Below are 15,315 nucleotides of genomic sequence, written 5' to 3'. Positions count from 1 at the left end.
GCCCCAGGCATTTGTCGGACCATTTTGGAATTTTTTAATGGATTGAGTTTGAGCTCTCTACCTATCTGATTACCTTCTTTTCCTCTGACTCTTTTGAATCACTCTGGAGCCGGCAGAGTTAATCTGCGGTATATTCCAGTCAATGTCGGAGCTAGTTCAGGCTCCTTGGGGCTCTGTCCTCATTAGACTTTTCTAATTCTTGCCTCTCCCCGGAGAGCTCACTTACTATTTCATTTTATTGACCAGGGTACCCAGGGATATAGCACAGAACTCAAAAGATACCATAGGATCCAAAGCAAAGAGCCTTCCGCTCACCCCGGCCTGGCACCTGTTCCCCTCACCGGGGGCAGCCTGTTTCCAGTCTCCTGCTCTTTGCTCCGGAGAGACTCTCTACATAAACATGAAAACATCTATGTAAATAGTTTTACAGAAGGGTGTAATTCTAGTTTTATTTTTTAAAAGATTTTATTTATTTGAGAGAGAGCGCACCAGTGGCGGTGGTGGGGGGAGAGGCAGAGGGAGAAGCAGACTCCCTGCTGAACAGGGAGCCCGACGCCAGCCTCCATCTCAGGACCCTGGGATCGTGACCTGAGTCAAAAGCAGACGCTTAACTGAGCCACCCAGGTGCCCTGTAGCTCTTGTTTTTCTCTCCCGATCTTAAGTTGGAGAGGTTTCTATCTTGGATATGAAGTGCATCCTCATTCTGTGATGGGGCTTGGAGTTGACTTCATTGGTCCCCGTGGAGGGACCTTTGGGTTGTTGCAGGCAGTGCTGCAGGAATCGCCCTGTTCCCACATCAGTTCGCACACATTTGCGTGTGTCTGCCAGAGGGGAACTTGCTGGGGGCAGCCTCAGCCACCCCCCATCCCCACTGGAGCCCCTCTTGCTGACACCCTCAAACCCATCTCCAGCTCAGACTCCCGCCCTGGTCTCCAGACCCATGGCTCCTTCCCCAGGCTGTGCCTCTGGGAGAGTCTCTGCCACCCATCCGCCCCCCGTCAGTGCTCCTGCAGGAATCCTCACTCCAGTAAGTGGTGCCACCACCTGCTTGGCCTCACAGACCAGAGCACCGCGGTGCCCTACTCTGCTGTTCCTCCTGCCTTAGCCCTTCTGTCCCCCATGGCCCCAGCCCTGGCCTCATCCCCCCCACCTGGACCTATCAGCCCAGCCTCCTCCCTGGCCTCATGGGGGGACTTCTGAAACCAGAGCTGCCCCGTACTTCTCCCCTGCTCCTAGCCCTCCCTTGGCTCCCCAGTGCCCTCAGGACAAAGTCCCAGCCCCTCAGCCTGGCCTTGGAGGTCTGTTAGTTTCCTATCTATTCCTCCTTTTCAGCCTCATTGACGAGCACCTCCCAACCTTAAAGAATGAGTCCCTCAGATACCACCCGTTCAGGCTGCAAGCCCCTCTATGCCCCCATAGCCCCGTCCCCCTTCCTGCCATATCCCTCCCTCTCTGTCCCCATGGAGCTCAGTGCCCACTCTCTCCCTCCTGCACCCTTATCCTGGCCTCCTGACCTCTGGTCTGAGATGGGAAAGCACAAATGCTCGGTGAAGGGATTGATTCCCTCCCCAGTTTCCTGCCTTGCTCTTTGGATGCCCTTCTCTGCCCCACAAAATGTTACCTGCTCCCTGGCATTTCGGAAACCCCTTTACCAGCCTAGCGTTTCATATGGTCATTTAGGTATACTTAGCACAGTTATAGGATAGGCGATCTTTTAAAATATATAAAGCTAATTTTAGTTCTTTAAGACTCTACTATCCCAAATTGTGCATTGTAGCAGGTGGTTTTTGGAACGAGTTCTGTAGGCTCCTTTATTTAACCTATCAAAGAGACTCCATGGTGAGGACCGGGGACCAATCCCTGGGGCCTCTTTAGCTGTCAGTCACTCAACCCTGGCCTGCACCCACCTCCCATTCAGCAAGGCATAATGATGTCATGACAAAGGAAAACTCGACTTGGCCCAATTCCTAGAAATAGGCTCCCAAGCAAACTCTGTAAACCAAATCCCACTTTCCTTAGTTTCCCATAGTAGGGAATGTATGCATTTCCATGGCAACGCAGAAGGAAATCTGCCCATAGGATTACTTGAAAACATGAAGTCTGGAGGTGTAAGTTGGCAAACCAAGAAGCTTGCTGGGTGTGATGTTTACGTTATTGACCAGGAGTAAAAATTTGCACTTTTACAGAATTTTGCTTGAGACCATTCCCGGTGTCTCATACAGCTGGGTCACAGTTCTGTCCTTCATCAGTAGGTGGCGAGAAAAGATTTCGCCCTGCCTGAGAACGTGTCTCAGACCCATAGGATGCTCTACTGGACGGATACTCTGGGCAGGTGAGGCCCACGTGGACCCTCTCTCTGAAGAGAAGCGCCTCGCAGGGCGTGCTCTTGGCCCTTGGGAAGGTCGGGGTTCCCATGAAGCCTCTGTCCTCGCAGGTGCTGGTCTTCAGGAACACCGGTGCCTATTTTCTCATCTGTGAAATGGGAGTCGGGCGAAGTCCCCCCCGTGCTCCATGCTGCCTGAGGAAGAGAAGATGGTGGCAGGTTGGGGAGGAGAACGGGGCAGAAAGGAGGCAGCCCCCTTCTCACCAAGCTCAGACAGGAGTCCAGGGATCAGCAGAGTGGAGAAGGAGCCAATTCCTGGCCAACTGCAGGGTGGCCCAGCCAGTCCCGGCCCTGGCACTTACGTGAAGTGTCTTTAGGCAACTCCCTGTCTCTGAGCCAGTTCCTCGTTTCCTCCTTCCTGGGCAGCGTCAGGCCTCATTCCTCCAGGCAGTGGCCAGCATCCAGGACAGACAGAAAGAGAGAAAATGGGTGTCACAGAGGCCCTTCCACCCTCGGTGGCCCCTGGCTTGGCAGCCCTGCTCCAGGCTGTCCAGACTCTTGCCACAAACCCTGCACAGATTTCTGGGTGCGAACTTCAGGGAGGGAGAGGGAAGGAGGGGAGGCAAAGGGAGAGGATCTCAGAGCTTGTGCCGAGGATGCGGCTGGCTGAGCATGAAGCAGCCTCCCTGACACAAGGAGACTGGGAGACAAGGCGCAGAGGAAAGGAGGCCAGTGGAGGGGAGAAGTCTGGGAGAAGAGAGAGCAGAGGTGACAGATTCAGAGAGGCGAGAAAGGAAAGAGGGAGAGAGATTGGAAAGGGGGAGGAGAGAGAGAGAGAGAGAGAGAGAGAAGAGAAGGGGTGGAGACGAGCAAGAGGGGAGCAAGGAGGAAAGACTGGAAGTAGGGGGCGAAAACGTAATGAGAGGGGAAAGGAAACGAGAGATGAGAGAGAAGACAGGCTTGGGGGAGGCTGAGAGAGGAGGGGAAAGGAGACCATGGCGGGGTGAGCGAAGCTAGGGGAAGGACAAGGAGGGAGAGAGACGAAGGGACTTAGTTGGAAATGGAAGGCCAGGCAGAGGAAGGAGACGGTCCTGGGGACAAGGGGAGGGTGCGGATTGGAGGAGCGGCCGGGAGCAGCCAAGACAGCCGGGGTAAGAAGGCCTACGGGAGGGGGGAGGGAAAGGAAAGGGAGAGAAAGGGGGAAGCAAGGAGCGGAGAGCCTGTTGGCGGCCCGGATGCAAAGACCAAGGCCAAGCGGGACAGGGGAGGAGAGCAGAGCATCCAGAAGGAAGAAAAGCGGAGGAAGGAAGAACAGCAGACGGGAAATAGAGAAAAGGAGAAAAAGGAAGACAGGAGTGTGGAGAGCGAGAGGGCCGGCAGGAAAGAGAAGGGCAGAGGCGGGGAGAGGCCCAGAAAGAAGGGGTGTGAGGGAGGGGCGAGGAGCCGGGAGCGGGGAGAAGTGAGAGAGAAGTGGAAGAAAAAGGATGGAGAGGAGAGAGCGCGAAGAGTGAGGTGTGTAGCGAGGGGTGGCTGTGCCACACCAGGGTGAGCGAGAGGAGGAGGGAAGGGATGCGGGGAAGGAGGGGGACGGAGACACTAGAGGGAAGAGGGGCCCGTGCGGCCGGAGCGCGCACGCGCACAGACCGGCACGGGTGCGCGCGCAAGCACGCGGACAGGCACAGGTGTGCGCGCAGGCAGGCGCGCGCGCGCCCCGAGGCCGAGGCCCGGGCCAGGGTGGGCGGAGGAGGGAAGCCGGGGAGAGGCGGCGGGAGACGCGGACAGCCGAGAGCGAGGGTAGAGGGGAGGCGGGAGGCGCGCGCGCTCGGCTCACACCGGCTGCGGAGACCCCGCTCCCTCCTCCGCGCCCGGCGGTCATCGAGGGAGAGGAAGGCGCGACAGCTGGGAAAACAGACCGTGCGGAGCCAACGGTGTGGGGAAGGGGCCGGGCGACGAAGGGGACCGAAGGAACGACAGAACCAGAACTAGAGAAGAGGGAAGGGAGGGTTTGCCGCCTCCCGAGGGGTGACGCGCTTCCAGGTCGCGGGCAGTGGCCCCGTCCCGGTGCGCGAGGAGCTGCAGGGACCGGCGGGCTGATGGGCCCCGGCGCTGGCAGAACGTGACACGAGCTTCGTGACGTGCGAAACACAAATCACGGGGCCGTTTGTTCGTAGGCGGGAGACGCGTATCACCAGCTCGCGGGGACGCCCGGCCCGCCCTGTGGGTGCCAGAGGGGCCTCCCCGCTGTTGGAGGCGGCAGGGGTGCAGCCCGTGGGGGGAGGGGCAGATGTAGGAGGAAGAGAGACGCGAGAGGAGGAGGGAGACGCTCAGGGACGAGGAAAAGCAGAGAAATGGTGAAGGGAAGTGGGTGGATGGGGGACTGGGGGACTGTCCAGGAAAGAGGAGAGGCCAGGGCGTGAGGTGGGGTTGAGACGAAATGGCGGGAAGGACCCCGGGGGTGAAGGCGAATTGGGGAGAAGGCGGAGGAGGAAAGAAGAGTTTTTAAAAAAATGATGAAAAGAAGGTACAGGAAAAGCCGAGTGCGAGTGTGGATAGATGGGGGGCGGGGGGAGATAGACTCCATGGACCCCTGTCTGTGTGAGGGACAGAGACAGGAGAGAAGGGAACGGGAAGCGGAAAGCAGAAGGAAAAGATGTGCTCCCTGAGTACAACCAGAAGAACAGGAGGAAAGGGGGCGAAGGGGACAGGCGAAGGGGACAGGAGTAGAGGAAGAGAAGAGGCACAGAGAAGCAGAGGGAGGGAAGAGGGTGCGGAGTGTAAACCAACGTGCGGAGGACCCGCCACACGGTGCCCCAGAGCAGCCCTCCTGTCAGCGCTCCCGTGGGCACTGGACAGAGCTGGAAGCTCTAGGCCTGCGGATGGCACCTCGGTCCCGGTCGACACCTCCTGGGGAGCAAAGGGAAAGGGTAGCCGAGGGGGCGGAGTGAAGCGCAGGGGGAGGAGAGTGTGGAGGGGGACTAAGGTCGAGGACAGGAGATAGGCTTCCAGAGAGGGTGAGAGCCGCAGGCCCCGGAGCCAGAGGGGCTGGTTTGGGGTGGACGAAGGTGAAGGACAAGAGCATCGTTTCGGGAGAAATGGGAGAGGCGTGTGTATGAAATAAAGAGTAACTCTGAGGAGCAGATGAGAGGAATAAAGAAAACCTGTGTGGGGGTGTGTGGGGAGAGACGCAGATCAGGATGGAGAGGAGAGGAGGAGGAGGAGAAGCAAGACACAATCAAGAAGGTGTGAGCAAAAGAAACCAGAAAGTAGTGGGGGAAATTAGTGTGAGGAGGAAAGTGTGTGTGCCACAGATGGAGGAGAGACAGAAACTGTGTGGGGGACAGAGGAACAGAGGTGAGAAAGAAAAAAGATGAAGAGTGAGACATAGAGAGGGAATCAGAATCAGAGAGTCTGAGAGAATCTGAGAGTCTGAGAGAGAATCGGAGAGGGAGAGAGACAGAATCTGAGAGAGAGACAGATTCTGAGAGACAGTCTGAGAGAGAGAGAGAGAGAGAGAGAGAATCTGAGAGACAGAGTCTGAGTGAGAGAGAGAGAAAGAGACAGAGTCCTCTGAGAGAGTTTGAGAGAGATAGAGTCTGACTGAAAGAGAGTCTGAGAGAGTCATAGGGAAAGAGAGTCAGAGAGAATCTGAGAGTGAGAGTCTGAGAGTGAGAAAGAGTCTGAGGAGAGACAGTCTGAACGAAAGAGAGAGAGTGTGTGTGAGAGTCTGAAAGAGTCTGAGAGAGAGTCACAGAGAGAGTCTGAGTGAGAGTCTGAAAAAGAGAGAGTCTGAGAGAGAGTCTGAGTGTGAGAGAGTCTGGAGAGGGAGAGAGAGTCTGAAGAATCTGAGAGAATCTGAAAGTCTGAGAAGTTGAGAGAGAGAAAGAGTGAGAGTAAGAGAATCTGAGGAGAGACAGTCTGAGAGAGTGTCACAGAGAGAGTGAGTCAGAGAGAGTCTGAGTGAGAGTCTGAGTCTGAAAAAGAGTCAGAGATATTGTCAGAGAGAAAGTCAGAGAGTCTGAGAGAGAGTCTGAGTCAGAAAGAGAGTCTGAGAGAGGGAGAGAAAGTCTGAAAGTCTGAGAAAAGTTAAGAGAGAGTCTGAGAGTAAGAGAATCTGAGAGAGTCAGTCTGAGGAAATCAGAGAGAGAGTCAGAAAGTGAGAGAGCGAGAGTCTGAGGAAGGCTGAGAGAATGAGAGTTTGAGAGAGTCTGAGGAAGTCAGAGAGTTTGAGAGAGAAAGTGAGAGAATCGGAGAGAGAGAGTCTGAGTCTGAGAGAGAATCTAAGAGAATCAGAGAGGGAGAGAGAGTTTGAGAGAGATTCTGAGAGAGTTTGAGAGAAAGAGAGTCTGAGAGAGGGAGAGTCTGAGAAAGTCAAAGTCTGAGAGGGGGACAGAGAGTTTGAGGAAGTCAGGGAGGGAGAGTGTGAGACAGTCTGAGAGAGAGTCTGAGAAAGTCTGAGAGGGAGAGAGTTTGAGAGAAAAGAGAGTCAGAAAGTCGGAGAGTATCAGAGAGTCAGAGAGGGAGAGTCTGAGAGAGGGAGAGAAAGAGTTTGAGAGAGTCTGAGAAAGTCAGGGAGAAAGAGTCTGAGAGAGTCTCAGAAAGTCTGAGAGAGAGAAATAGAGTCTGAGAAAGTCTGAGAGAGAGAAAGAGTTTGAGAGAGTCTGAGAAAGTCAGAGAGAGTCTGAGAGAGGGGGAGTGTGAGAGAGTCTGAGAGAGAGTCTGAGAAAGTCTGGGGGAGAGTGTGAGAAAGTATGAGAGAATCAAAGAGAGTCTGAGAGAGGGACAGAAAGTTTGAGAGAGTCTGAGAAAGGGAGGGAGAGAGAGTCTCAGAAAGTCTGAGAGAGTCTGAGAGAGAGAAATAGAGTCTGAGAAAGTGTGAGAGAAAGTTTGAGAAAGTCTGAGAGAGAGAGAGTCAGAGAGAAAGAGTCTGAGAAAGTCAGAGAGGGAGAGAGAGTCTGAAAGAGAAAGTCTGAGAGAATCAGAGCGGGGGAGAGTCTGAGAGAGAGAGTCTCAGAAAGTCTGAGAGAGTGTGAAAGAGAGAAATAGAGTCCAAGAAAGTTTGAGAGAGAGAGAGAGTCTAAGAGGGGGAGTTTGAGATAGTCTGAGAGAGAGAGAGAAAGACAGAGATTCTGAGAGAGAGGGAGAGAGAGAGAGAGAGTCAGAGAAAGAGAGAGTCTGAGAGAAAGTCTGAGAGAGGGAGAGAGAGAGTCTGAAAGAGAGTCTGAGAGTTTTGGAAAGTCTGAGAGAGGGTGTGAGAGAGAAATAGAGTCTGATAGAGTCAGAGAGTTTAAGAGTGAGGAAGTCTGACAGAATCTGAGAGAGAGAGTCGGAGAGAGGGAGAGAGAGTTAGAGTCAGAGAGAGAAAGAGAGTCTTGAGAGAGGGAGAGTCTGAGAGAGAAAAAGTCTGAGAGAGTCACAGAGAGAGAGAGAAATAGAGAGTCGGAGAGAGAGAGAGAGAGAGAGAGAGAGAGAGAGTCTGAGAAAGTCTGTGAGAAAAAGTCTGAATCAGAGAGAGAGAGTCAGAGAGGGAGAGTTTGAGACAGTCAGAGAGAGAGAGTCAGAGTCTGAGAGAAAAAGTCTCAGAGAATCTGAGAGAGAGAAAGAGTCTGAGAGAGTCAGAGACGGGGAGAGAGAGTCTGGGAGAATCAGTGAGAGAGTCAGAGAGAGAGTCTGAGAGAGAGATCTCTGAGAGAGGGAGAGTCTGAGAGAGAGAAATAGAGTCTGAAAAAGTCTGAGTCTGAGAGAGAGAAAGACAGATGCTGAGAGAGGGAGAGGGAGTCAGAAAGAGAGAGTCAGAGTCTGAGAGAGTGAGAGTTTGAGAGAGGAAAAGAGAGAGTCTGAGAGAAAGAGAGAGAGAATCTGAGAGTTTCAGAAAGTCTGAGAGAGGGTGTGAGAGAGAAATAGAGTCTGAGAAAATCTGAGAGTCAGAGAGAAAGAGTTTAAGAGAGTCCGAGGAAGTATGACAGAGTCTGAGAGAGAGAGAGTCTAAGAGAATCAGGGAGGGAGGGAGTTTGAGAGAGTCTGAGAGAGAAATAGAGTCTGAAAAAGTCTGAGTCTGAGAGAGAAAGATTCTGAGAGAGAGAGGGAGAGAGAGTCGGAGAAAGAGAGTCAGAGAGTCTGAGGGAGAGTTCGAGAGAGTCTGAGAGAGGGAGAGAGAGTCTGAGAGTTTCAGAAAGTCTGAGAGAGGGTGTGAGAGAGAAATAGAGTCTGAGAAAATCTGAGAGAGTCAGAGAGAAAGAGTTTAAGAGAGTCTGAGGAAGTCTGAGAGAGAAAGAGAGTTTTGAGGGAGAGTCTGAGAGTCTCATAAAGTCTGAGAGAGTCAGAGAGAGAGAAATAGAGAGAGAGAGAGTTTGAGACAGTCTGAGAGAGAGAAACAGTCTGAGAGAAAAAGTCTGAGAGAATCAGAGAGAGAGAGTCAGAGAGAGAAAGGGAGTCTGAGAGAGTCAGAGAGGGGGAGAGAAAGTCTGAGCAAGTCTGGGAGAATCAGAGTGAGAGAATCAGAAAGAGAGTCTGAGAGAGAGATCTCTGAGAGAGTGAGAGTCTGAGAGAGGGAGGGGGAGAGTCTGAGAGAGTCTCAGAAAGTCTGAGAGAGAGAGAGAAATAAAGTCTGAAAAAGTCTGAGTCTGAGAGAAAGAGTTTGAGAGAGTCTGAGGAAGTCTGAAAGAGTCTAAGAGAAAAAGTCTGAGAGAGAGAGTCTAAGAGAACCAGAGAGAGAGAGAGAGAGAGTGAGTTTGAGAATGTCTGAGAGAGGAAGAGAGAGTTTGAGAGAGAGTCAGAGAAAGTCTGAGAGAGAGAGAAAGAGAGAGTCTGAGGAAGAGTCTCAGAAAGTCAGAGAGAGTCCCAGAGAGAGAGAAATAGTCAGAGAGAGAGAGAGAGAGAGTTTGAGACAGTCTGAGAAAGTCTGTGAGAAAAAGTCTGAATCAGAGAGTCAGAAAGGGAGAGTTTGGGACAGTCTGAGTGAGAGAGAGAGAGAGAGTCAGAGTCTGAGAGAAAAAGTCTGAGAGAGGCTGAGAGAGAGAAAGGGAGTCTGAGAAAGAGTCTGAGAGAGTCAGAGAGGGAGAGAGAGAGTCTGAGCAAGTCTGGGAGAATCAGAGTCAGAGAGTCTGAGAGATCTCTGAGAGAGAGTCTGAGAGAGATCTCTGAGAGAGGGAGAGTCAGAGAGAGGGAGAGGGAGAGTCTGAGAGAGTCTCAGAAAGTCTGAGAGAGTTTGAGAGAGAGAAATAGAGTCTGAAAAAGTCTGAGTCTGAGAGAGAGAAAGAGTTTGAGAGAGTCTGAGGAAGTCTGAGAGAGTCCGCGAGAGAAAAGTCAGAGAGAGTCTAAGAGAATCAGAGTTTGAGAACGTCTGAGAGAGGGAGAGTTTGAGAGAGAGAGTCAGAGAAAGTCTGAGAGAGAGAAAGAGAGAGTCTGGGGGAGAGTCTCAGAAAGTCAGAGAGTCAAAGAGAAATTGAGAGTCTGCGAGAGAGAAAGAGAGAGTCTGAGAAAGTCTGAGAGAAAAAGTCTGAGAGAATCAGAGAGAGAGTCTGAGGGAGGGAGAGTTTGAGACAGTCTGAGAGAAAGGGAGTCTGAGGGAGAGTCAGAGAGGGAGAGAGAGAGTCTGAGAGAGTCTGAGAGAGATCTCTGAGAGAGGGAGAGAGAGAGAGTCTGAGGGAGAGTCTCAGAAAGTCTGAGAGAGAGAGAGAGAGAGAGAGAGAGAGAAATTAAGAGTCTGAGAAAGAGTTTGAGAGAGTCTGAGAAAGTCTGAGAGAATCAGAGTGAGAGAGTCTGAGAGAGAGAGAGATCTCTGTCTGAGAGAGGGAGAGTCCCAGAGAGGGAGAGGGAGAGTCTGAGGGAGAGAGATCTCTGTCTGAGAGAGGGAGAGTCCCAGAGAGGGAGAGGGAGAGTCTGAGGGAGAGTCTCAGAAAGTCTGAGAGTCTGAGAAATAGAATCTGAAAAAGTCTGAGTCTAAGGGAGAGTTTGAGAGAGTCTGAGGCAGTCAGAGAGAGAAAAAGGCTGAAAGAGAGAGTCTAAGAGAATCAGAGAGAAGGAGAGAGTCTGAGAAAGGCTGAGAGAGGGAGAGTCTGAGTCAGAGAAAGAGAGCGGGAGAATCTGAGGAAGTCTGAGAGAGAGAGAGTCTAAGAGAATCAGAGAGAGGGAGAGAGAGTTTGAGAGAGAGTCTGAGAGAGAAAGAGTCTGAGAGTCAGAGAGGGAGAATCTGACAGAGTGAGAGAGCGAGAGAATCTGAGGAAGTCAGAGAGAGTCTGGGGGAGTCTGAGAGAGAGTCTAAAAATCAGAGAGAGGGAGTGAGAGAGTCTGAGAAAGTCTGAAAGAGAGAGAGAGGGAACAGACAAGAGAATTGTGGTGGGGTGGACACTCAGAGCGGGGGAGAGGGAGAGAGACCAAGGGAGACTGGCAGGCAAGTTCCTTTCCCCTTCTGACTTTTAGTTTCCTTATCTGCTGCTCCAGGTGGTGGGAGCGCAGCAGCTGGCAGCAGGGCAGTGGGAGAGGTAGTAACTCATGGCTTAACTGCCAGAAGAATCAGCACCTCCTCCAGTGGGCACTTGCTGCCTCCCATGTTCTGTTCTAGTACTTTCTATCTTACTTTCTCTCTTGGTCTTAACTCCGTCCCCTTGTCCCTCCCCTACACCAGAGAGTGGCTATTATCCACATTTTTTTTTTTCCCAATGAAGAAATCAAATTGGAGCTGAAATCTGTTGCCACCATCACTGTGAGGGGAAGATGATCTGCTGCTTCTCCAGTGGTGGTGACAGAGACCCCTAGAGTAGCCCTAAATCCCTTCTGCTTGGAAAATTCAGAGCTCCCACTACTGAGAAGGAACAAAAAGAGAGAGGAAGCCAGTGCAGTGGAAGGGGCAGGGCAGAACAGAAGGTTTAATGAGAGGTGACAGTATGTGTAAATTACCTAACACACAGTTGGTGCCCAATTAGTGCCCCTTCCCTTTTCTGTTGGAGAGCATTGAGAGCAGGAAGGGACAGAAGAGGCAGCAGAGAGGAAGGGAAAGGGGGAAGGAGATTGTGAGGAGGGGAGGCTGTGCTTATAAAGAGCCCAGGACACAGTGGGTGCTCAATAAATGCCCATTCCTGTCTTCAGGAGAGAGGAGACAAGTCAGAAAGAAAGTGAAGAAACCACCATAGAGGAAAAACCAGAGGAAAAACAGCCTGAGAGAGTCATTGATGGAAATTTCTGGGCATACAGTAGGTGTTTATTAAGTGTTCTTTTCCCAGGAAAAACAGGAAGATGGGGGGAAGGGGGGTTCTAGCAGAGAGAATGAATAGGAGAAGCTGTGAGGGAAGGAGACAATATATGTAAAGCAGTGGGCACACAGTAGGTGCTTAATACATGCCCATTTCCCTCCCTGGTAGTGAGCACAGAAAAAGCAGCCAGGAGGGAAGAAAGCAGAGAGGAAGAGAGAAGGAAGAATAGAGCCTGTGAGGCAAACAATGACAGACAGTGTATATAAAGGAGCAGCACACAATAGGCGCTTAATACATGCCTATTTCCTCTCCCAGGAGAAAGTAGGGAGGGCAGAAAAGAGGGGGAAGCTGGAGGAGAGAAGGGGCCTAGGAGAAGAAATGAAGGAGAGAGAGAGTGTGTAGGTTAGGCTGTGGGTACACAGGAAGCACTCAATAAATGCACATTGATTTCCCAAGGGAAGAGAGAGAACAAGAGAGAAAGGAAGGTGCAGGCACAGGCAAAGGGAAAGGAAGGTTCACTGAGGAGGTTGAGTGCAGAGGAACCCGTAAGGCTGGTGAGCCAGAAGGGTGTGGAGGTAACCTTGAGAAGAAATGGCAAAGGAGAGGATTCACACGGAGGAGGTGGTACAGGCAAATCATGGGGCACACAGGAGGTGCTCGGTAAATGCTTGTTCTCTTCCCCAAAAGAGGGCCTAGAGAACACAGGGAAGGGAAAAGCTGGCAGAGGGAGAGGGACAGGGAGAAAGAGGCAGGAGGTGATAAGATGGGATGTTAATTGCCTGGCATACAGTAGGTGCTCCATAGTTGCTTGTTTTCTTTCCCAAGAAAGAGCAGATGGAGCAGAAATGAAAGAACAGGGAGAATTCAGGGGGAGGGAGCGTAAGGAGATTGTCTGGCATATAATAGGTGTTCAATAAATGCCCATTTCCTTCCCTGGCAAAGAGCAGAAAGCCGCAGAAGGTAGGAGAGACCACAGGTCAGTGAAATGGGAGGATGAGAGGAGAGAAAGCACAGGTAATTGGTTGTCATACCATAGGTGCTTAGTAAGTGTCTGTTCTTTGCCTTGGAAGAGAGCAGAGAGCCCAGAAAGACAAGGAGGGACAGAGGAGAGAAGAAGGAAAAAGGTATGAGGAAGGGAGAGAAGATGTGTAAACTACCCGGCACACAGTAGGTGCTCAATATGTGTCCATCCCCCACCTTCCCAGAGGAAGCAGAAAGTCAGAAAGGAGAGGAAATTAGAAGAGAGGAAAGAAAGGAATTGGGGGAGAAAAAAGTGTAGTAAGAGAGGAGACAGAGTTTGTAAATTTCCTAGCACACAGTAGGTGCTCTACAAATGTGCATTCTCTTCCCAGGAGACCAGGCAGATCAGGAAGAAGTGCAAGGTATCAGGATGGAAGGGACAGGAGAGCAAAAAGAGTATATAGTGCAGAGGCAGTGTATGGAAATTGCCTGGCAAACACTAGGAACTTAACAAATGCCTGTTTCCTCCAAGAATGGGAGCCAGAAGCTTAGGAAGAACAGCAGAGGGCACAGAGGAAGGGGCAGGGGAGACCAGAGGGTGCCAAGGGAGGCAAGGAGGCATTTCAGGTGCCTACAGCAGGTGCTCCATAAATGCTTGTCCCTTTCCCTGGCAAAGCAGAAAGCAGGCTGGGAGGTCAGAAGGAGGAGGATGAGGGAGAAGGGGGAGTTTGAGGGTAGAGGCCAAAGCCAGGCCTGCTGGTGGCTGCCCCTCCCCTGGGACCCAGCCCACCTTCCAGCTGCCCGACTGGAGCCCGGTCGGGACAAGGCCGCTTTGTCCCAGGCCTGGCTCGGCCTGGGGACGGGGAGGGGGCTACTGAGGCTGGGGGAGGGGTGCTGCCTGGTCTCTGAGTCGCTCCGTGTCTCTGCATCTCCTCATCTCACTGTGTGCGTCTCTCTGCGTCTCTGTGTCCTACTGTCCCACTGTCTCCCCTAAGTCCGTGGCCCCCTATTTTGGTCTCTGTTTCACCATCTCTGGGTACCCCCCCACCACCATCCGTCTTTCTGTTTCTCCCCAGTCTCTCGGGTCCGTCGCTCAGGCTCTGTTTCTTGCCGGCTCTGGGAGGGAGGACCCGGGCCTGACCCCCGGGATCAGAGGCGGGAGAGTGAGGAAGGAAAGGAGGAGACAGGGGAGCGAGAGAGTGAGGACGGAACAGCTTTATTGAGCAGAAACCGCAGCAGAGGGCCTGGCGGCCTCCATCGGGAGCTTGGGGGAGGGGGCGAGGGGCAAAGACAGGGACACGAGACAGGGGGACTGAGAGATGGTGGGGGGAGAGGTGGAGAGACACCGAAAGAGAAAGGGAGAGAGAGACTGAGGCCAGGAGAAGCGGAGGGTGGGACAAAGAGACAGGAGAAGGGAGAGGCAGGGTGGGAGGAAGAATCAGAGATGGAGAGAAATGGAAAGAGAGAGAGAGAGAGAGAGAAGGGAGACAGAAAGAGACAAAGGAAGACCAGGGAGCGCGCGAGAGAGGAGGGAGAGAGGCAAGGGAGAGCAGGCAGAAATCTAGAAACAGAGACAGGGAGGGATGGGAGGGATGCAGAGCGAGAGGGACAGAGATGGGAAGAGACAGAGAGGACAGATGGAGAGAGAGACAGAGGGAAGGAAGGGATGGGGCAGGGGAGAGAGACAGACAGACAGATGCAGAGAGAAGGGGGCAGGCAGGGAGACAGGGACAGAGAAAGAGAAAGAGGGAGAGAGAGAGAAGGCCCAGCCGTCCTCCCGGCGGGGAAGTCGAGGAAGGAGCGCGGTCCCAGCGGTCCCTCTCACCTGACATCGGCGGCGGCCGCCCCCCAGGCCCATCTGGGCAATTTAAGGGGCGCCCTGGGGGCGGGACCACCACCCCTCACCGCCTTATCTGGTCAGCCCTGGGCTCCGAGAGCTAAATCGGGCCTCAGCTGTCAGCACCCGGGTGAGCAGGACAGCTGTCACCCCACCCTGCACCTGCTGCGTGACCGCAGTCTCCCTCCTGCACTGAGAGGCCCCTGGGGTCTGTGTGGCGTGCCCCCAACGGGGAGCCCCTCACCCCAGGAGCTCGGGGACACCCCGAGTCAGACCTGGTTCCGGTGAGCAGTGGAGGCCCCAGCAGATGGGGGCTAGTGAGGGTGGGGGGGGCGTTCTGTGAACAGTACCCTCCCCCCCAACAGCCTGCAGCCTGGCCTGCCTGGGCTCTGGCCAGTGCAGAGCAGGAGGGAGGGGCTGAGAGCAGGAGGGGAGGGAGGCCCAGACCCCTGCCCCCCCCCCCCCCGCCCCCGCAAGGTCCCACCCTGGAGCTGAAGCTCCTCACTGGGACCATATTAGGCCACAACTGACAAGGCACCTGGGGAGGTCACTCAGGCCCAAGAATAGAAACACTCAGGGAGTCCCGCCAGGCTGTCTGGGACCGCAGAGGACCGGCGACAGGCACAGAGGGCTGGAGCCCCCCCCCCCCCCCCTCCAGGATCCAGGGAGACAGAAGTTGAGAGAGACACAGAAACATCCAAAAAGAGAGACCAAGAGAAGGACACAAAGGGAGGGACAGAGGCATCAGAGACCCAGGTGTGGGAAAGCAAGCAAGCTGGAGGCACAAAGGGGGTGGGGCAGGGTGTGGGGACCGTCCCCAAAGTGGGGGTGTCATGGGACCCCAGCAGTTTCTAATGTGCTGTTTGACTTTTTACTTTGCAAGTTGCCCTTTGCCCAGGAAAGGGGCACACGAACCCGCCAAGCCCAAGTCCCAGCATCACCTGCTGGCCTTACAAGCATCCTGCTGTGTCTGCACCCCATCCGCTGAGGGCCCCGCCTGCCTCTCC

General features: G+C 53.5%; 1 protein-coding gene across 1 annotated transcript; it reads right to left on the bottom strand.

Moving 5' to 3' along the window:
- Positions 1-446: 446 nt before the first annotated feature.
- On the bottom strand, positions 447-14,329 carry LOC125283299 (uncharacterized). Its single transcript, XM_048223970.2, has 3 exons — positions 14,297-14,329; positions 2,686-4,305; positions 447-2,518 (listed from the first exon to the last, which is right to left on the bottom strand). Exons 1-2 carry the CDS (start codon positions 14,327-14,329, stop codon positions 3,337-3,339), a joined length of 1,002 nt encoding a protein of 333 aa, XP_048079927.1. The 3' UTR covers positions 447-2,518; positions 2,686-3,336.
- Positions 14,330-15,315: the final 986 nt, after the last annotated feature.

Source organism: Ursus arctos, unplaced genomic scaffold (genome assembly GCF_023065955.2).
Source record: "Ursus arctos isolate Adak ecotype North America unplaced genomic scaffold, UrsArc2.0 scaffold_19, whole genome shotgun sequence".
In the NCBI taxonomy this organism is placed as follows: Eukaryota; Metazoa; Chordata; class Mammalia; order Carnivora; family Ursidae; genus Ursus; species Ursus arctos.
Note: the sequence above shows the minus strand (reverse complement) of the source record. Positions and strands in the feature narration are given on the sequence as shown.